Genomic DNA, 21331 nt, shown 5'->3' on the forward strand with positions numbered 1-21331 from the left:
AACGTTGCAAGACCGGAAGTAAGTTTCACAGTTTGCACACGCGCGCGTCGCCGAAGCTCACCGGCGCCACCTCGTGCACCGAGCCCTAACAAAAAGATCCCCAAAATTCCGTTTGTTACACTATTTTGTCGCCGACTGGAAAAGCGGAACCTATTATTGTCATGTGATTTGTTGTCAGGACATCATAGCCGACGGAGCAAATGTTTTGATGCTTGTTTTGTGTTTATTGCATTATTTTCAAAATGTATGCCGCCGCGACGGAGAGTTTAATAAAGCAGGCAAGGTAAGTCTATATCTTCACCTAAAAGGTTTACTGTCAAAAGCGTTATTGGTCACATGACTGGTCAGTTAGACAAGTTCTTCCCAATGACAAATCTTTTAATTAATTTAAATTTGCCTTTCAGAGAAATAAAGGAGGAAGAGCTGCAGAGGTTTTGTGGGCGCATATTTAAACTGCTCCACGCTAAGGATGTTAGTGGAGACACAGTGGACTCCCTCCAGAGGCTCAATCTGATAGTTTCTGCCACTAAGTATGCAAGAGAGTGAGTCATATTCATGTGAAATACATCTGAACAGCACATAGGCATGAAACCCTTTGTCTGTCCCTTCAGAAAAGTGTATTAAGGAGCTTTTTAAGTCTGTAATTGAACACCTCCACTACCTTCAGGCTTCCATCAGATCTGGTGATGAAGCTGCAGACGGTTCTTCGTTCTTCATCGTGTCCAGAGCAGCTTCAGGTTCTGTCCTCCTCCATCATCCGGGAGAGCTTTCCCCCCAGCGTACACAGCCTCTGCTCTGATCTCAGTCACGACAGCAGGACCTTCAGCCATGTGGCCAGTGTTGTTCTGGCTCAGGTGAGTCACATGCTGCTAATGTTCAGCTTCTGTTCTGCTCATAAACACTTAACTAATCATCAAATTGTTCTCAGGCTGGAAATAAAGAAGATGTGATGCCTCTCTGCCACCATTTGCTGAAAAGTCTTGAGTCTCGGCTGTCTGATGGACAGATATCCAGACATGCGCTTCCCATTCTCTCTAAAATGAGTACTGTTTATCCAGAGATTCTCACAGATGGTAAAGTTGATCATATTTGTGAAACATAATACTATATTGGAAGTATCGCTGGGAATTACAGTGAGGTCCAAATGTCAGAAGTAATGAAAATCGGAACGAGAGTCCAAAAAGCTGATAAAAACATCACAGTAATCCACACGACTCCAGTCCATCAATTAACATCTTGTAAACAAATCCATCATTAAGGTGTTTTAACTTTAAATCATTGCTTCTGGGTAATATACAAATCCGTAATCCATAATAATGCTTCCTCCAGTAAAAAAAAAAAGGGTAACACTTTAGAATAGGGAACACTTATTCACTATTAACTATGACTTTTCCCTCAATAAATTCCTAATTTGCTGCTTATTAATAGTTAGTAAGGTAGTTGTTAAGTTTAAGTATTGGGTAGGATTAGAGATGTAGAATAAGGCATTAATATGTGCTTAATTACTACTAATAAATGTCTAATATTCTAGTAACATGCATGCTAATTAGCAGCTAGTTAAGAGACCCCAAAATAAAGTGTTACCAAAAAAAGTACCTACCCTGTTATCCTCTCACATCAAAATCCACCAAGATATTTGTTTAGAACTGTGTAGGGCTGTTTTCACTTGTAAATTGTGCTTTATCTGTGCATATCTCTCTCCTGATTCAGACTAGATGACATTTTCAATGGAGAAAGTAATATTATGGATCGAGGAGTTGGAAACAACCATTTGAAGTATTACAAACATGCAGCTTTTTGCTTCACAAGATTAATTAGTTAATTGATGGACTGGACTGGGGCCAGTTGTTCAAAAGTAATCTGATCAGATTTTGGCCATCGGATCGGATCAGATCTTGAAAATGGGTTGTTCAAAAGAAAAAAAGCTTTCTGAACTCGGATTAGATCACAAAATCTAATTTTGGTTTTGATCTAGATTAAATCCTCAGTTTGTGGTGTTCAAAACATTTTAGTAAGATTGGGATACTTTTGATTAAAAAAAACAGGATTATTCCCAGCAGAAGGATGGATTTCAGGAGCAAAAAATGTAATAAAACTTAAAAACTGGTATAAAAATACAAAATTTTAAAATATATAAAACTATATAATTTAAACAAAAAAAAAATGTAAATTACTGATTGTAAACTATATCAGAGATGCACCAGTCAGAAGTATTTATGTAAATGCAATGAAAAACTAGAATGCAAAACAATGGCTTTTTTTTTTTTCCATCACCATGTCCCTGGCTCCGTAGAGCACTAGTAGTCCAGATTTGGAAATCTGAAAAAGTGTGTATCTGGATCAGGGTGATCCAATCCAGTTTTGCTTTGAAAAACCAGCACAAAAGTAAGATGAGTTACATGATCCTGGATAGCAAAACATGGGATTTCTGAATTCAGATCATTCTGATCCAGATTAAACTTTATGAACAACTGGCCCCTGGAGATGTGTGGATTACTTGTGGATTATTGTGTTTTTATCAGCTGTTTGGACTCTCATTCTGACGGCACCCATTCACTGCAGAGGGACCATTGGTGAGCAAGTGATATAATGCTAAATTTCTCTAAATCTGTTCTCAAAGAAACAAAATCATTTGAAATACATATTTTCAAAATGGACTTTTAAACCCCACTCTCTAGATAACTTTATAAACATTGAAAAGGCATAATTGAAATACTATAATCTGGAAAATGCGAAGACGTTAACATGAATCGTGTGCTCTCTAAACCCAGATCAAGTGAATCTGGTGAGTCGTAAGTTGGTGGATTGGTTGCGTTATGCCAGTATGCAGCAGGGAGCCTCCATGTCTTCTGGGGGATTTTTCAGTGGACCAAGAACACGTCAGGTGGGGCGTGTTGCTTTTCTTTATTCATCAGTACCTTCACCATCAATCAGTTAGCTCAGGCACAAGCTTCTAATGATACTGTTGAGTGATCACAGTGAACTGCTCATCACTTGTCAACATCTCTTCATCAGCCTGCTCCACTGACGGAGGTGGATGGGGTGGTAACTGGTGACTTCTTCACTGTGCTGTGTTTGGGTCAGAGCTACACTGAGGACCAGTGGATGAACATGTACACTTTCTCTATGATCAAGAGTTGGCTGCTCACTTATGACACAGACGGGACTACAAACACAGAATCAGGTAGTCCAAACAGAGACGTTGTGGCAGTTGGTTTGCTTTATGATCAGGTTTATTTTAGTATTACTTATGATATTATTTGTTAATGTTTGGATTGGCTATTATTTCTATATTTTCTGTTTTCATTTTAATTTCAGTAGTTTTGTTAGGTGCTTTTATAATTATTATAATTTTTTAATATTTCCGTTTAACTTAAATAATTTCTGTTTTATTTCAGCTTTATTTCAATTACTATAAAATATTTGTAACAATAACAACACTGTTTACGAAATGTCCCATGCAAGATATATACTTAATTTAGTTAAGACAAATAACATGGGATTTTCATCTTTGCTAGCTCTACTAATAAAGTCGCAGGGCATTCATTCACAGCACCAAGGTAAGATGCAAGCGAAAAGTCTGATATGATCAATCTACAGCCAGTGTGCTTTTCCTTTCTGCGCAATCAGAAACACTTTTTAATCAATGACATTGATCCGTGATTTATAATCAACTGCTGTGTGTATCAAATTGATTTTGGGTCTATGGCTGTTTGGAATGAATTACTAGCGTGCTACTTACTCTATACTGTGGAGAATAAACTGTATACAGCCTACTATTTTTATTAAATAGTGAATGAGACACAGTATGCAGTGATAAGCGTTTCATGCTGCACTCTTGTCACATGACCTTACAATGTTTACTTTTGTGTGACATCCAGTTAATCTGAAGAATAAATAGACTGCGCTGAAATTGCATTTCATGCTGTGTGCATTTGTTTGTATACTGCACATTTTGGCGAATGTAGTAAGTCATGTGGGTATTAATAAAAAGTGCAGAGTGTACTGCATACTGTAAAAATTGTACTATTGTAGTATGCCATTCCAAACATAGCCTTTTTGTCCCATCATTTGCTCAGCCCTGCAATGGCATTGGATCCTGCCAGATAATGTGCTTGTTTAAATCCTGCTGGAAAAGGAGTTGTGCTCTGGGTGTTGCAGAGAAGTGTACTGTGCTGTAATGTGCTGTGCTGTTGCTGTTGCTGCAGATGATCGCTCAGAGGTGGACAGTTCAGTGATGTCCATGGTGTCGGCAACATCCTCTTCCAGCAGACTGCTTCCTCCCAAAGAGAGACTCAGAGAGAAGGCTTTTGAGTACTGCCAGCGTCTCATTGAACAGAGTGACAGGAGTGAGTAGATCATAGGTCAACTATTAGAGAATGTTTATTACACTCTGCTGGAGAATGTATTGATTTATTTCTCACAATTTATTTTTGTAATTTATGTAGAAGCCCTGAAGAAGACAGATACAGAGCTACAGAAAGCAGTGAGTACCACATACATTATTTTTCAGAAGTTTCATGTCTGTATAATATTTTATAGTGTTTTTGATTATCAGTGTTAAAAACAGTGCATCGTAATGTTTTTGTGGAAAATTTATTTCAGGAGTCTTTGGTGAGTAGAACATTCAAAAGAAATGGCATTTATTTGAAATAGAAATCTTTATAAATGTCTTTACCGTCAGTTTTGATCCATTCAGTGCAATCTGACTGAAGAAAAGTATTCTTTAAAAAAAAGAAAGAAAAAGTACTGACATTTGAATGGTAGTGTTAAATCAAGCGTAATTCCGACATACTGTATATATATATTTTTTGATTTTTCATTTTAACCTTGACATAATTTAAAAATGAACAGAAATAAAAATAAAAAAATGTTTTTTTAATGTAATTAAATTTAAAGGAACACACAGTATTTTGTTTATTATCAAAAAGGTTTTATTCCCAAAACATTATTAGAATTTTTTAAAAATGTTTCAAGTCACGTAAACAATTCCTAAAAGTGTTTATTCTTCAGCCCTTCACTTAAATTAAGCTGATAATATAATTTGTAATGATAAATTCTGTATTATATATATATATATATAATTATATATATATACAGAAACTAATGCAAAATAGAAAAGGATTTTACACTGCATTATTGAGGAATCATGTCATGATTGAGACTTACAATAAGTTAAATGGCATATGGATGGTGACTCTTTATATCTGTTGTACAGTGTATTGTTGAGTCAGTGTCAATAATGGACATCATCTGCGGTGAGGATCCCTCCTACGTGTACCGTGCCTTCCCCTGCATCAAAGCCCTGTATGGCAGACTGAATGGTGATCTCGCCTATGCTCGAGCCCTGCTGCCTATCGCTCAGTTCTACCTCAACCACAGTGAGTGTCGTGGCCCGTGGCCCTAGCGCTTACAGAAAAGTATGGCTCTGATATTGTGACGTATGAATGCATCTCAGTGTCCACATGCTCTAATACCAGGTGAGATCGCCGCGGTGGACTCGGAGGCTGTGTTCTGCCAACTCTTCGGTCAATGTCCCGCCGAGCAGTTCAACGAGCCCATGCTCGCCTTCGAGTTTGTCCAGTTCTGTCTTCTCAACGCTAGCGTGCTGCAGGACAGAGTGGCCAATTACAGACAGAGCTTCCCAAACCTCCTGAAGGTGGGCTGGCTAATCATATTTTTAAAGAAATTTAGCAAAATTCAAGATGTATGAGTTTGTTTCTTTATCAAAACAGATTTGGAGAAATGTGGCATTACATCACTTGCTCATCAATGGATGCTCTGCAGTGAATGGGTGCCGTCAGAATGAGAGTCCAAACAGCTGATAAAAACATCACAATAATCCACAAGTAATCCACACGACTCCAGTCCATCAGTTAACATCTTGTGAAGTGAAAAGCTGTGTGTTTGTAAGAAACAAACAGAAAAGAAATCATAGATTGTTTTGTTTTTTGTTTTTACATTAAACCGTTGCTTCTGGCCAAAATACAAGTACATAATCCATAATAACGCTTCCTCCAGTGAAAAAGTTCATCCTCCGTTGTCCTCTCAAATTCACATCAAAACACACAGGACTCTAGGACTGTTTTCACTTGTAAATAGTGCTTGCACATTTCTCTCCTAATTCAGATAAGATGAGTTTTTCACTGGAGAAAGTAATTTTATGAAGAGAGGACTCGTATTTTAGCCGGGAAAAATGGTTTGAAGTTAAAAACATTTCTTAATTATGGATTAGTTTCTTACAAACATGCACCTTTCCACTTCACAAGATGTTAATTGATGGACTGGTGTCGTGTGGATTACTGTGATGTTTTTATCAGCTGTTTGGACTCCTGTTCTGATGGCACCCATTCACTGCAGAGGAACCATTGGTGAGCAAGTCATGTAATGCTACATTTTTCCAAATCTGTTCCCATCAAGAAACAAACTCTTGGATGGCTTAAGGGTAAAATTCTCAGCTAATTTTCATTTTGGCTGAACCGTTCCTTTAAATTGAATACAAATAAGTGTTGTGTTTGTGTGATTTTCCCACCAGTTCTTGGCATGGAACAGTTCAGGATTGATTGCAGAGTTTGTGGAGCTGCTCCCATCTCTGATAGCTCCAGAGACAGCCATTGAGTTACTGCATACTATCCTTGATCTGCCCTGCTTAGCAGCAGCCCTTGACCTCCAGCAGAGGTAAGTGACTTCACCAACTACAGATCAGCGCTTCAACTGGAGTTGAATGTGATGTGAATTAGCCATGTAATGCTGTTGCAGATCAGCATGCTATCAGGCTTTAGACCGTACCGCATGGGACCAGCAGGGGGCGAAGGTGGCCGCTTGTCTGGATGCCTTCCGCCAGCCTTCCTATAGGGGGCTCTTCCTCTACATCCTCAGACCTGAGGCTGGGACTGGAGACACAATAGACAGGTAATACCTGGCTGGCATATTACTTACAGAATATAATCTAGGAAGAATTTAGGAATTCAGTTCCTAAATTTAAAATTAGGTTGCAGCATGCAGAATTTAAGGAAGTATAATTAAAATCACATATACATAATTACAAGTTTGGAGTCAGTAGACTTTTTTCTATTTTAATATGTAAAAATGTAATTAATTCCTATGATGTTAAAGCTGAATTTTCAGCATCATTACTCCAATCTTCAGTGTCACATGATCCTTCAGAAATCATTCTAATATGCTAATTTGCTGCTCAAGAAACATTTTACTTTTATCAGTGTTGAAAACGGTTCTTGCTGCTTAATTTTTGTGGAAATCGTGACATTTTTTAAGGATTCTTTGATGAATAGAAAGTTAAAAAGAACAGCATTTATTTGAGATAGAAATCTTAATTAACAATATAAATGTCTTTACTGTCACTTTTGATCAATTTAATTTGTCATTGCTGAGACCATTCTGACTCCAAACCTTTAAACGGTAGTATATATTTAATGAAGTATGCTCTGATGGTTATACAGTAACTCATGGACCTCCAACCGTGTAATTACCACCCCTACAGCACAAAAATGGCTTGCCACTTACTATTCAAACCACCTAAATGTTGGTTAAAAATGAAGTGTGTGTGTGTGTGTGTGTGTGTGTGTGTAATGCCTGCTTACACTAAACCTTTGAGTGTGATTGCCTCATAGGCTAAAAATGCTTCATGAGATTTTGGCTGACATGGCAGAGAGTCCACGAGTTGTTCGATGTGCTCAGGTCGTTCCTGTGCTTCTGCATGTGTACTTCAACACAGTCACTCAGGTGAGAGTCACAAATGAAAGGTCAGGCCATTTAATAGCTCACACCAGTACAAAAAAAATAGTGTACACTCACATTTGCCACATTTCACAAGGTCTGAATTGTGTCATCTCTTCCAGTGTTTTTATTGTGTTTTATAGAAAGCTGATGAGAAAATGATGAACCAGCTGTTGCTAGTGCTGCTGGAGAGAAGTAGTCTGCTCTACAACATCAAGACATTTAATGTTGAAGTCCAAAAGTGAGGCACTCTTTATTTAAATACTCTTTATTGACAAATACTCACTCTTTGCTACAGAAAGTGCCTGAATTCTTATTGTAATTCATGGGGTTATTATTCAGTAATTTCATAAATTAGATGTACATTTCAGACATCTTTTAAATTCTTTGTGTAAATGATTTTTACTGTGATTATTTATGATTGTAGGGTGTTCAGCACCCACCTGCAGGCCCTGTGCAAACTCCACCCACCACTGATTGTGGATCAGTCCAGGGAGATCCTGGAATTCGCAAGCTCCCCTGCCAACATTTACAGTAAAGAAGACTTCTACACACATGTGGTGAGCAGCGGAAGTGAACTGTGATTGTAAGCATCATCATGCTGTACTGTATTGTATAAGGTGACTGTATTGAACGTTTATACGCAGGTGTGGGTCATTGGTGAGTATCTTTCAGTGTCCTATGACCCTCGCTGCACGGTGGAACTGATCACATCTTTTTTCGAGAGTTTGGAGGCGGTGCTGTTTGAGATCACGCAGGTGCGACAGTCAGCCGGTCCTCCGAGCTTCTCCCCCCGCCTCATCACTGTGCTCATGACCACCCTGGCCAAACTGGCCACACGCAGTCAGGATCTAATTCCCAGGTAGACCAGCCTCCTCCAACACAATGGTTCCTTCATAACAAATTATATTATACATTGTTTACATAACCCTTGCATTATGTAAACAATGCAAGATGTTAAAATGTAATGTTTAAGATGTTTAATCATTTCTTAAGTACTGTCTTGAATAAGAAGTTTCTCATCACAGATATCACAGCAGCAGGGGAAAGAAACTATCAAAAACATAAAACTGCTTTTTTTTTTTTTAATCACTCAGTGATTGAGCAGTTTCTAAACAAATTGTGGCTCTGTCTTTAAATAAATTCAGTTATAAAGGGAGCTCTATTATTTTCACGTTACTGTGCACTTCCATTTATTTTTAGATATAATAGTCAACACTCAATTATGGTTGCAAACGTACATTGCACTTACGGAGGTTTTATTATTATTATAATTCAGTGTTGGGGAGTAACTAATTACTGTACGTGTAACAGAATTACATAATTTAATTACTAAATATCTGTAACTGTAATCTGTTACATTTACTGAGAAACAAAAAATGTGTAATTAAATTGCAAGTTTTATGAAAATGTTAAAAATTATAAAGGGGGTTACATTTGAATATTTTCACACTCATATAGCCTAGATTTGATTGATTTCTTTCCCAAATTGCATTGACTGCTCTAAAATATGAGACACTGATGTTTCAGGAGTGTAGTACGCAGAATAGTACGCATGCTTATTTAATAACTGTTTTATTTCCTATTTAGGTATATTTATATGCTTTATTTTTTCATATTAACAGTTTTTTCTTTTTTGAGGCATTGTTAGATGACAGTGTTTCCTGTCATAGCTATGAAGAGATTTGATTTCAAAAACCGTATCATAGCTATTAAACTATATCTTGTTATGATTTTAATGAAAGTGATGAAGGATTGTGAAAGTAATCAGTGTTGAGTACTACTGTAAGGATTATCCTGCCTGGTTTAAATGTTTAAAAGTGATTAACAGTTGAAAACATTGATTAGAAATTTAGAAAAGTAATCAAAAATGTAATCAGTTACATTACTTCAATGAAGTCACTTGTAAGGTAAGGTAACTTGTAATCTGTAACCTATTACATTTCCAAGGTCAATGTGGTCTCAGACTTTTGGACCTTGCTATATTTCTAATGTCCATATTAGCCAGATATTGTAAGCAAATCAAATCAGGACATTTTTTTTTTTTTTTAACTAATAAATGATTATCAGCCATAACATGGAGTAAATCCTGTATCAATATCTCACTCATTCCATTTCGTTCTGTTTCTCTCAGAGTGTCGCTTTGCCTGTCTAAGATGCGGACGTTTGCCCGTAGTGCTCCTGTAATGGCGTGCTACAGTGAGGAGGACACTGAGGAGATCATCACACGAGCCCATGAACTTATTAACTTGCTCAAGTTGCCAAATGTGGCTCAGTTTGTTCTGGCCCCTTCAGCCGGAGGCGACGGCCCCCGCTGGCACCGAGACACCAACGCCTCACTTCCTCAGGGCATGAGAGCAGTCAGCGGGCTCCTCCATAGACATTCCAGCTTCCTGCCCACGTAAGCCAGTTCTAGGAAACTGTTTTCGAAATATCTCTGCAGAATACCAAGAGAGAGTGTCTGAAGGACACAAAGAGCGAGGGAGTGAAAGGGAAAGTGAGAGACACTGGAGCAAAACAGGCAAGCACTGCACTTCATGATTTTCACTTCTGCTTGTCAGTCACAAATATATCAAAACAAATGTCAAGACACAAGGGGATTATGATTTACTCCTTGATTTATTGAAATGTTTAGTAGAGACACATTTCTATAAATTAAACATTCTATGTGTTTATTGTCAGGTTGCATTTATTACTGCCACTTATGATTAGTGTCAAAACTGTTAAAATACAGTTTAGATTGCGTTTTTGTCCTTCTGATTAAAAGTCTATGAAACTAATGGTACAAAAGAATTTACCATAGAAATGAAATGTGACACAATACAAATGTCTCAATACAAATTCTTACTGTCATATAAATGCAACATTATGACAAAATGAGTAAAAACCTGTTATACATTCAAAGTCACAGTGCTTAAAAACATACTCTTTCATATCTGAGTTTCCTGGCTTAATGTGTTAATAGGCAAAACAGATGTTTAAGTTTCATTTAATCAAGGTTTATATTTTCATTAGACCTTGAGATAAGTCTCATTGGGTTTTTCTATAAAGATGCACAAAAAGGCTAGTTTCCATGTGCATGGCTCGTTCCCAATAACAAATAAAATGGCTCTGACTTGAATTGGTGCTCAAGAAACATTATTATGATCAATATTGACAATTATACTGTTTAATATTTTTGTGAAAACTGATACTACCAGTCGAAAGTTTGAGGTAAGACATACACACACACATATATATATATATAAAAGCACTAAAACACTGATAATAATAATAACCAATATTATTAATAGAGCACCAATTTTAATTGAGCAGCAAATCATCATATCAGAATGATTTCTGAAGGATCATGTGACACTGAAGACTGGAGTAATGATGCTGAAAATTTAGATGTGCCATCACAGGAATAAATCTGTAATAATACTTCATAATTATACAGTTTTACTGCATAAGACACTTCTTTTGAAAACATAAAGTAATTATTCCAAACGTTTGACCGGTAGTGTAAATCATGTCATCCCTAAACAGTATCACAATGCCATAGAAATGATCCATCATGATCCATTGTGCAACAATTAAAAAGTCATTTCTAACATTTTTGTACATATACATTACTTTTGTATTATACACATTGTGCCTGTAAACACTGACAGTTGAAACAGTACATTGTCAACAGGTTAAGACTACATCTGCAAAAATAGACTGGCCAGTTATCAGGACAGAAATCCTTCTATATAAAAATACATTTTAGACCAACAGTACTAAAACATGCCCATCTATGATTAATATAGAGGGATGCAAAGGCAGCTCATGATCAAATACATTGTCTTTTATAGCTCAACAAACCCTGTATGTGTGAACACACTTGAGATCTTCTTCATCTGTCACCTGGATATTTTGATTTGGCCGGTCCCCGTTGCATACAAGTACCTCCAGATGGCGTAATAGTGTATGCCTGCCCCAACTGCCACAAAGACGTGCCAGATGGCATGAGCGAATGGGATGAGGCCATCACTCTTGAAGAAGACAATTCCCAGGCAGTAGAAGACTCCGCCCACTGACAGCTCTAATATGCCCTCTCTGTTAGGCTGAAATAATACGTTCAGTTTAAACGGGTCTCTCTCCCACAGATGAAATACACAGAGGATGCTGTACAAAAAGCAAGCCTTTTGTTTCTCTTGTATGCATGTGTAAAAAAAAATAACTTGAACAATGAATAGCTAATGCCAACTTTTGCTATGCTAATACAGACATTCTTTTAAACATTAAAATCAAGTAACATTATGTTTAAGTTTTTTTTCCTTTAATCACAAGGATGCCTTTTTTGTCTCCATCCATTACCAACTTTATTTCACTTTACAAATATGCACATATTCTGATCCAAATGTATGATGATACATCTAGATAGATAGATATATTATTGCCAAATTGAAGAGAATACTGTCTTTTGATGACATGGAAACCGTGATTCATGCTTTTATTTCATCCAGGTTGGATTATTGCAACTCGCTATATTTAGGGTTGTCTAAGAATCTGCTCTCACGGCTGCAGCTAGTACAATATGCTGCAGCTAGACCGTTGACTGGCACAAGGAAGTGGTCCAGCATTTCTCCAGTGCTGGCTGCGCTACATTGGCTTCCTTTTGATTTTATAATCCATTATAAAGTTTTGATAATGGTTTTTAAAGGATTGCATGGCCTTGCTCCAGAATACATTTCATGTTTGTTGCAGCATCACTATGTTACCAGACCTTTAAGATCATCTCAGAGTTTGCTTTTACATGTTCCAAGATCACGGTTGAAAACCAAAGGTGATCGAGCCTTTTCTGTGGCAGCCCCACGTCTGTGGAATAGCCTTCCATTGGTCATTAGATCTTGTCACTCATTAGACTGCTTTAAATCAATGTTGAAAACACACCTTTATTCTGTGGCATATAGTTGCCCCTAGCTGTTGGGACATTGTTCAGTGATGGATATTGTTGTGTTTTGTGTCTGTTTTTGATCAATTTTTATATGTAAAGCGCTTTGGTCAACTGGAGTTGCTTTAAATGTGCTATATAAATAAATGTTGATTGATTGATTGATTGATATATTAACAGGGTTGACAGTTTACATTATTTCTGTTACAAGCCTTGTGCTTCTACTAGGTGCATCTTACACAATACTTTTCAATAATCATTTGTTTAATACTGTATATATAACCATGGTAACAGGGTTGACATTTTAATATCCCCCATTATTCCTACAGTTATATATCCCAATACATGTATATAATAACCATTTTTCCCTTTTAAAGTAACTATTCCATTAACCACAAAACTGTAATAATAAGTTAATTATGCTTTCAAGAAGTAAACTATTCATGGTCTAGCAAATGTCTCCTCTTTTTATCACTTCATCATGTTTTATGTTTGTCAGTAGGGGATGATATTCAAAATGTCAACCCTGTTACCATGATTTCATATACAAACAAGTGATAATTAAAAAGTATTAAATTCTCTTTCTAAGAAGCACCCTGTAAGCACAAGGCTTTGTTCAAAAATAACGTAATGTCAACTGTTACTTTTCTGACGGCATAAATATATCCCAACCTATATATTAAAATGCATTAATTTAGCTTAAGATGATTCATGTTTTAGCACATCGTTTGTCTGATAGGATGTTTTAAATCTCTCTAAAATTCATTGGGAAAGGCACCTGATTGATGGAATGACTCGAAAACTTGGTCTCACAAAGACATTAATGAAATAAAGATCTACTTTAAATTGCAAAGTATACTTCATGTTAACAACACTAATGGAAATGTTGTAAAATATAAATAAGCTGCTTAAGGCATCTCAAAAGCCTTCATTACTGTATTTATGAACACATGTATAGGTGTCAGTCACACATACCATTGACAGAAGAACAACTGCAGGAACAGTTCCCATGGCAGTGTAGCACAGTAAGTCTAGTATCTTGTTCCTGAAATATAACACAGCTGTTTTAAACATTCTGATGCTGGCTTGGTAATTTTTGCATTATTTGATGCATTCATAATGCAAATGCTTGGCAAAAGAACAAGCACAGACAGCATTTTACACGATTTTGGACATTAACAACCACATCAGCATCTGAGAGTGATTGTTATCCTCTACGTCCTCAACAAAGTGGGCACCTACTTCTCATGAAAGAAGAAGACATAGGCAGAGCCAGCGCAAGCCATGATCCACACCAACCAGCGCATGTGCACAGCCCAGGGTCCTAGTTCCCTCAGGTTCAGCCTGCACACAGCACAAACACAGAGACACCTGTGTCAGTAACACACTCAACCCTGTGAAGCTGTAAAACGCTGATGGTGATGTTACTAGAGGACACACACATCACATGCTCACCAGGGTGAATAAGATGCAGCTATAAAGAAATATATCACCATCCTGTCGCACATGTGGAATCGCTGCTCCACCTTCCTGTTACAGCAAGAGAATGTTTCAAAATAAAAATCAGTCTCTTTTTCTTATTTTCTACTGTTTGTGCTCAAACCTTTGTCCTGGCTTGTATCTTTCTGAGCTACACTACTGTTTAAAGGTTTGTGAAAGAAGTCTCTTATGCTCACCAGGCTGCATTTGTTTCATCAAAACTACAGTATAAACAGTAATACTGAGAATACTTCAGTTTAAAATAACTGTTATTTTTTTAATATAATTAAAATGTCATTTATTCCTGTGATGATCCTTCACAAATCATTCTAATATGCTGATTTGATCTTCTAAATGAATAAAGGTAAAATATATTCAGGTGACAAGCATGTTGCAACCCCTTTATACAGATTTGTGACCCTGGAGCACAAAACCAGTCTTAAGTCGCTGGGGTATATTTGTAGCAATAGCCAAAAATACATTGTGTGGGTCAAAATTATCCATTTTTCTTTTATGCCAAAAATCATTAGGATATTAAGTAAAGATCATGTTCCATGAAGATAATTTGTACATTTCTTACAGTAAATGTATCAAAACTTAATTTTTGATTAGTAATATGCATCGCTAAGAACTTCATTTGGACAACTTTAAAGGCGTTTTGCACCCTCAGATTCCAGATTTTCAAATAGTTGCATCTCGGCCAAATATTGTACTATCATAACAAACGATGATGTATAAATCTCAATTTTGAAAAATTGACACTTAAGACTGGTTTTGTCGTCCAGGGTCACATTTGAGGTGTGTTTTTGCAGTTAAGGAAACTCTTTTTGTTCTGTTCTCATATGTGTAATTTGGAATGGGCAGGGTCAGGACTGAATCACAGACATCTGTGAGCATGAACTGACAGGCCCATGTGATACCATCTGTCAACATGAATTCATGTGTAACTGCTTTGGTGTCCTGCTCTGATGAAGATCCAAAGTTCATTCATAATGTTTCCACTAAATCGGCATTTGCAGCTGACACTTCCTCCTAGCACAGAATCTGCAAATATACAAAAGCCTAAAACAACATTTTACATTATATTGTGCCATAGACATATGAGAAGTTCGTACAATATTCCAGTAAATCTGCAATGGTGCTGCTAATGTAGCATGAAACAGCTCTTTATCTGGGAAGAGTCTTTAAAAGCTATGACATTAAATAATCAGACATCTCTATGCCTGCAGATGACATATGACTACTCTTTGTTTTCTGTAAATTCAGGGTTTGACAGTCAACATGTCGGGTGGAAATATTTAATTTCAGATGGCGTCTGTTGTCATGCATTGGTTTTAAGATGAGAAGAAATGCAATTGCATAAATGCAATATTTTTCTTTTTGCAGCTGAATTATTTTTAAATATTATGGAAGACAGGAAACATGCCCAATTAACTGAGGAAATCTGTTTGTTTCACATCTTAAAGCACTTCATAATGAGTGTGTGCTTAGTCATTCTTGAATCCCCTAAGGCGGAAACGTGTTAAACATACTGCATGTGCTTTTTTTAAACAGCATCCTCTTTAGTTGACAGAAAACATGCTTTTTTTTTGTTCAATATCAAGATTTTAGGTTCAAATGTATATGAATTTATGGGAAGGTATATATCTTCGGCGCTGCTGAGGATCTTTCCTTTCTGTTTTAAAATAAAATAGAACTTTATTTAAAGTTTTTTTAATTATAACTATACTTTACAGCTCCGTTATGACACACCTGAGATGACTTTTCTTCCAGGACACCGTATGGAACATGGTGGACATGATGAACAGCCCAGACAGACCTGTCCCATACATCCATGCAGAGATGGTCTCCCACTGGTCATCAGAGAGGAAGTACAACACTGAGCTGCCCAGGATACTGGGAATGATCCAGAACTAAACAGAAGACAATATCAATATATATCTTTTTGTATCTTCTCTCAAGTTATTAATTACTGTTGTGTGTGTGTGTGTGTTAAAGCAGTGTTGGAGTCAAGACCAGCTAATTTGGGTTTGAGTCAAGAATGAGAGGGTTGAGTTCGAATCAAAAACAAGTCCACCTGCTCCTGAGTCTATCACATGACCAGGAAGTGAAAATGTGGTCTTAAGACTCAATATTTTACAAATCAATATTTTCATGGTCTTGTTGTGGACTCAGGAGCATGTGGACTAAGACCAAGATCATGACAATTGACCATCAAATATTGTCTTAGACTCAAAGACTAAGACCAAGACTGTGAAAAAAAAAAGGTCTTGGACTCAAAGGCAAGTCAAAACCAATTCTTAAAGTTCTTGTTCTTGTTGTAGACTCTGGAGCATGTGGACTAAGACAAAGACCAAGACTATGAAAATATAGTCTTAGACTCAGACTTGAGGACCAAAATCATAACAATATGATATTGGACAGGACCCTACTTTCATGGTTTTGGTTTTGCCATGGACTCGTGAGCATGTGGACTAAGACCAAAACCAAGACCATGAAAATGTGAGCTTGGGCATGGACTTGAAGATCAAGACCATTAAAATTAACACTCAATTTTTTGAATGAATTAGTCAGTATTTTTAGGGTCTTGGTCTTGTTGTGGACTCAGTAAAATGTGGACCAATACCAAGACTATGAAAATATGGACCAAGGCCATATGTGACCCTGGACCACAAAACCAGTCATAAGGGTTTTGCATATTACAAAGTTTTGATATATTTACAGTAGGAGATTTACAAAATATCTTCATGGAACATGATCTTTACTTAATATCCTAATGATTTTTGGCATTAAAAAAATCTATAATTTTGACCCATACAATGTATTTTGGGCTATTGCTACAAATAGACCCCAGCGACTTAAGACTTAAGGTTTTGTGGTTGCATATTTTCATGTGAAATCTTAACTTGGACTCAACCCTCAGCTGGCCTCGACTGCAACACTGCGTTATAGTACTTAAATACAAAATGAACTAAAATGGCCAGCCCAGTCCTACATTTTGCTATTTGGATTACTGTAATTACATTGGAAAAATGACAAATTCTAATATTTGTAGCCTGACCGACCCTCCTTCCATCTGTCACTATTAGTGCCTGATCAAATCTTCTTAACATATCCCACAAGCCCTACTGATTTTCTGCAGAAGCCTATTTTTTTTAAAGAAGGTAGTAACCAAAACCAGCAATTATTATCAAAAACACAATCAAATATTATCAAAAAAAATTTTCAAGACTTTACTTTAATTTGTAGACATCAGAAAAGTATTCTTGAGCATTTAGCCTACTCCACAGCCAAACGACAATGCACTGGTGCAAAGAGGATTTGGTGTGTGGTCAATGTCTCATGCTGAAGCTCGTGAACTGGCCGTGCCAGATGTGCGGCTCTGAGAGGCAGGGATTAGAGAGCAGGATGTTATCCAAACAACATCACGGAGCAAGGCCATATCCAACATGCTCAGAAAAAAACACATGAACATAAACCAAGATCAGAAGCAAGGGTGAAAAGAGAACTGAGACAAGCAAATGACAGTATGAAAAAGACTTGATGACTGTGACCTAATGCTATTATTGAATGGTTTTGTCCCTGTATATCCATGAAATATTTTTGTTTGTTGAGCAGTATTACATCACACAATCTCTGTAGTCATTTACGTGATTTTGGTGATCCTTCTGTATCACAGGACAATGGCATCAAAGCCTCCCCTATTGACAACGCCCTCTCCTTCACAAAACCAGAGGTCCGTATGCTAAACATTGACCAACCCGTCCAGTTTGTGATCTCATGCACTGTTATGAAGCACTTTATTTTCGGAGAGGTTTCTCCAACATTTTGTTTTGACCTGCTCTGAGCTCAGTGTGAGATGAGAAGTAGATTTTTCTACTTACTCCATGAGTGGCACAGTTGGCTGCATGCTCATACTCAGTTGGTTGGTATCTCTTGCTAGATGGGACTCGGTTGTTCATAAACCTAAAAAATATATATATTTTGGTGAATTTGAAATGCTTAAATTTTGACTGAAGGTAGAGCCTCAGTCAAATTTTTTCCCTTCATTGAATATACATTAATTTGAAGTAGTGGGCTGTCATCCTATTAAAATTTGATGAACTTTTTGAAGTTATATAGACTGGATTTATACATCCAGACAGAGTTAAAAAAAACCACACAAAAAAACAAATCTATGCTCATGTACATTAGCATTCAAAAGTTGAGTGGGGTTGGTAATATTTTTTAATGTTTTTGAAAGACGTCTCTTATGCACACTGCATTTATTTACAAATACAATAAAATCAGTAATATTATGAAGTATTATTACAATTTAAAATAACTGTTTTCTAATCTATTCCTGTGATGCAAAGTTGAATTTTCAGCATTACTCCAGTCTTCAGTGTCACATGATCCTTCATATGATGATTTGCTGCTCAAGAAACATTTCTTATAATTATCAATATTAAAAACAGTTGTGCTGTGTAGTATTTCTTTTTTGTTGTTGTTGTTGTGAAAACAGTGATACATTTTTTCAAGATTATTTGATTAATAGAAAACTTATATAACATTATAAATGTCTTTACTGTCACTTTAATGCGTCTTTGGTGAATAGAGGTATCATTTACCTTCAAAAATACTAAAAACCTTACTGACCCCAAACTTCATTTCTCACACATCTCATTTGACGGCACAGAAACAGTAGGACAGTGTTACAGGTTAAAGTCCTTTTCATTTCAGAGGTTAATTCAGACTATATGAAACACATTAAGAATCAAGAGCACATAATGTTCAGGTTCAAGAGCATTAGGTAACCCTCTTTAAGGCTCCTCAAGGATTTAATATGCATTCGGATCACATTTTTAGAATTTTCTTGTATTGCACAGTTGCCTAGCATCTGTAACTACCTAACGACGAAGCTAATCCTGTTCGGAATGAGGTCTTTTATGCCACTTACATTGAGCCGCTGATGTATTGAGCGATGATGTCATAGTCTCCATGCCAACCTGAGGCTTGGGATTTTCTTTTTTATTTCCCCCCAAACACTCTTTATCTGTGTGATTTAATTAATGTGCATGAGGACACAGGGAAGTGGGCTAGACTGCTAACCAGAATAAATGAGCGAGCTCTGGAAACCGTCTTACTTTGCTTCTCGATTGTATATCTTGATTATAGTGTATTTCTAGCAGTAAACAGATTAATTGTCTTCATTTGCAGTCTTGTCAAAGATAATTCTGCCACTGAATTACAGCTGACATGTTTTTTTTGTTATGAAACATGCTTTCATAACATTTTTATTTTTTCCTCACATCTATTTTAATGTAAATATTTGCTGTAGGGTGTTTTTTTTTTACTAAGCAATTCATATTCTTTAAAAAAAAAAAAAAAAAAAAGTGTGATCCAGGTGTGATAGGAACTGCATTCACAGTCACACATTCAATCATAATGCCCGAATGCACCAGAGCTGCTAGTTCATGCAGAATGTGCCTTTAAGCAACATAGTTATTGGGTATATTTAGTGTCACTTGTCATATCACAATATCTTTTACTAGATTCAGGGAAATGTTACTCGGAGCACTACAGGACATCCTGTTCATTATTATGGATTAGTTCATGAAATGAGTGTTTGGTATTGCTACAGCACCCGGTGTGTCTCTGCTTGGCCTTTATTAAAGGAATTGCTTTTATATGATGCCATCTGGGGCTAAACTGGGAAAATCAATGTCAGTTTGACACTATTAGATACAAGGAAATGTTTTAGCAACACTTCTAAACATGAAAAATACTTCATGCTCCATAGTCAATACAAACCAATAAATCTAGTTAATTTCATTGATTCACAGACAACACAGAAAATCTAAGATTCATAACTGAAAATAAAAAGAAATTTGAATAAAAACAGGTGCGAAATTAATAAGCAGTATTTCAAATTCTCAGACTTTTGTGAGCCATCACATCTGTGCTGATGTGTCTGTGTGAGAATATGGTAATGCCACACTTGTGAGGATAAGGGACTGTGAGACTCACCAGTGGCCCTTCGCTAGAGAAAACATTCAGAGATTTGGATGTTTACACTTCACAGAGCCTCTACGGCAACATGATACACAGTGCTGGTCTTGGGTTTCAGCCAAAAAATGATTCGGCTAAGATGTCTACTCATGCATAATGCGGCCCTACTAGTCATGACATCAAACATTGCATTCCAACATTTTAAGGCCCAACTCAAGTTCTTCTTTTTCCAAACCACACAGCAAGTGCATTTTGTTGCATAATGCTCTATCATATCGCAATATCAAATAGCTGAAAACCAATGTTATAAAAACAGATGTTTACAGCATTTACATGCAAGTAATCAAATGGAAGTCATGATAAAGTTGCTTAGGCTATGCCATCTTTTGGTAAAACCTTGTTCATTATCCTTTCATATGCTCCAGCTTCATGAAGGCCGGTTCTTCCGAGCACAGAAGAGCACAAACTGTGTGATTTATTGGTGAGTGTGCTAATTGCATGTGACAGAGGCCACAATATCCCGTCCAAAAACCAAATATGCACTCAGATGGCCACAATGCAAGTCTCTTGTCTCTGAAACAAGGAGGATCCAAACCAGAGTCAAGAGGGACAAAAATACACACAGTTCGACTCATTGTACTATCCGTTATGAGAGGAGACTGAGGGGCACCCTGTGACTGACCTTTCTGGGAAGACTCTGGAGATCAAATGAAAGTTATCAGGTGCTGACAGGTTGAGTTTATGCCTCACCTTAGAGTTATCCAGTGTCAGGAGGAAACACAGTTTGACTAAATTCATTAGTTTAATGCCAGTTTAGCCAATGTTCTTTGGTTAAAAGAATAGTTTTATTCCAAATATAAAAAGAAATGTATCTTTTAACTTTTAAACTTTAAATCACTGCTTCTGGCCCACAAAAAAAAAAAAAAAAAACAACTCCATGGTCCATAATAAAGCTTCCTCCAGTGAAAAAGTCCACATCATGCTGTCCTCTCACATATTATATATATCTCCACCAACATATTTGTTTAGAACAGTTTTGGACTGTTTTCATTTGTAAACTGTGCTTGATCTGAACATATTTCTCTCCTGATTTAGATGAAACTTTTTTTTCACCTTTTCAGAGGATTATTTTAGTAGCAAGCTACAGTATAAAGTTAAAACTTCTTTGTGGATTTGTTTTTTACAAACATGCAGATTTTCACAAAG

General features: G+C 36.7%; 2 protein-coding genes across 6 annotated transcripts in view; one reads left to right on the plus strand and one right to left on the minus strand.

The window, feature by feature from the left end:
• On the plus strand, nt 1-11709 carry ap5z1 (adaptor related protein complex 5 subunit zeta 1). Of its 4 annotated transcripts, XR_009270061.1 has the most exons (19): nt 2-283; nt 405-542; nt 668-854; nt 929-1073; nt 2772-2884; nt 3016-3184; nt 3519-3560; nt 4209-4349; nt 4449-4486; nt 5219-5381; nt 5481-5659; nt 6536-6678; nt 6760-6912; nt 7632-7743; nt 7881-7978; nt 8165-8297; nt 8385-8599; nt 9872-10258; nt 11574-11709. XR_009270061.1 is itself a non-coding variant. In XM_058769845.1 (18 exons), the coding sequence occupies exons 1-18, from the start codon at nt 243-245 to the stop codon at nt 10140-10142; spliced, it is 2469 nt and encodes an 822-aa protein (XP_058625828.1). In that variant the 5' UTR covers nt 1-242; the 3' UTR covers nt 10143-10858. The 4 variants fall into 4 exon arrangements, 3 of the variants coding, with proteins under 3 accessions (XP_058625828.1, XP_058625827.1, XP_058625829.1); XM_058769845.1 differs by lacking the exon at nt 11574-11709 and having other exon boundaries at nt 1-283; nt 405-530; nt 9872-10858; XM_058769844.1 differs by lacking the exon at nt 11574-11709 and having other exon boundaries at nt 9872-10858.
• mmd2a (monocyte to macrophage differentiation-associated 2a) overlaps nt 10338-21331 on the minus strand; it is a 15411-nt gene continuing 4417 nt past the window's right edge. For both annotated transcript variants that reach the window (XM_058769858.1, XM_058769857.1), the window contains exons 2-7: nt 18019-18100; nt 15887-16047; nt 14111-14185; nt 13898-13999; nt 13631-13700; nt 10338-11825 (exon numbers count right to left, since the gene is read on the minus strand). In XM_058769858.1, coding sequence (XP_058625841.1) covers nt 11622-11825; nt 13631-13700; nt 13898-13999; nt 14111-14185; nt 15887-16047; nt 18019-18096 — 690 coding nt within the window. In that variant the 5' untranslated portion in view covers nt 18097-18100 and the 3' untranslated portion in view covers nt 10338-11621. The remainder of the gene's footprint in view (nt 11826-13630; nt 13701-13897; nt 14000-14110; nt 14186-15886; nt 16048-18018; nt 18101-21331) is intronic.

This window comes from Onychostoma macrolepis, chromosome 03 (genome assembly GCF_012432095.1).
Source record: "Onychostoma macrolepis isolate SWU-2019 chromosome 03, ASM1243209v1, whole genome shotgun sequence".
In the NCBI taxonomy this organism is placed as follows: Eukaryota; Metazoa; Chordata; class Actinopteri; order Cypriniformes; family Cyprinidae; genus Onychostoma; species Onychostoma macrolepis.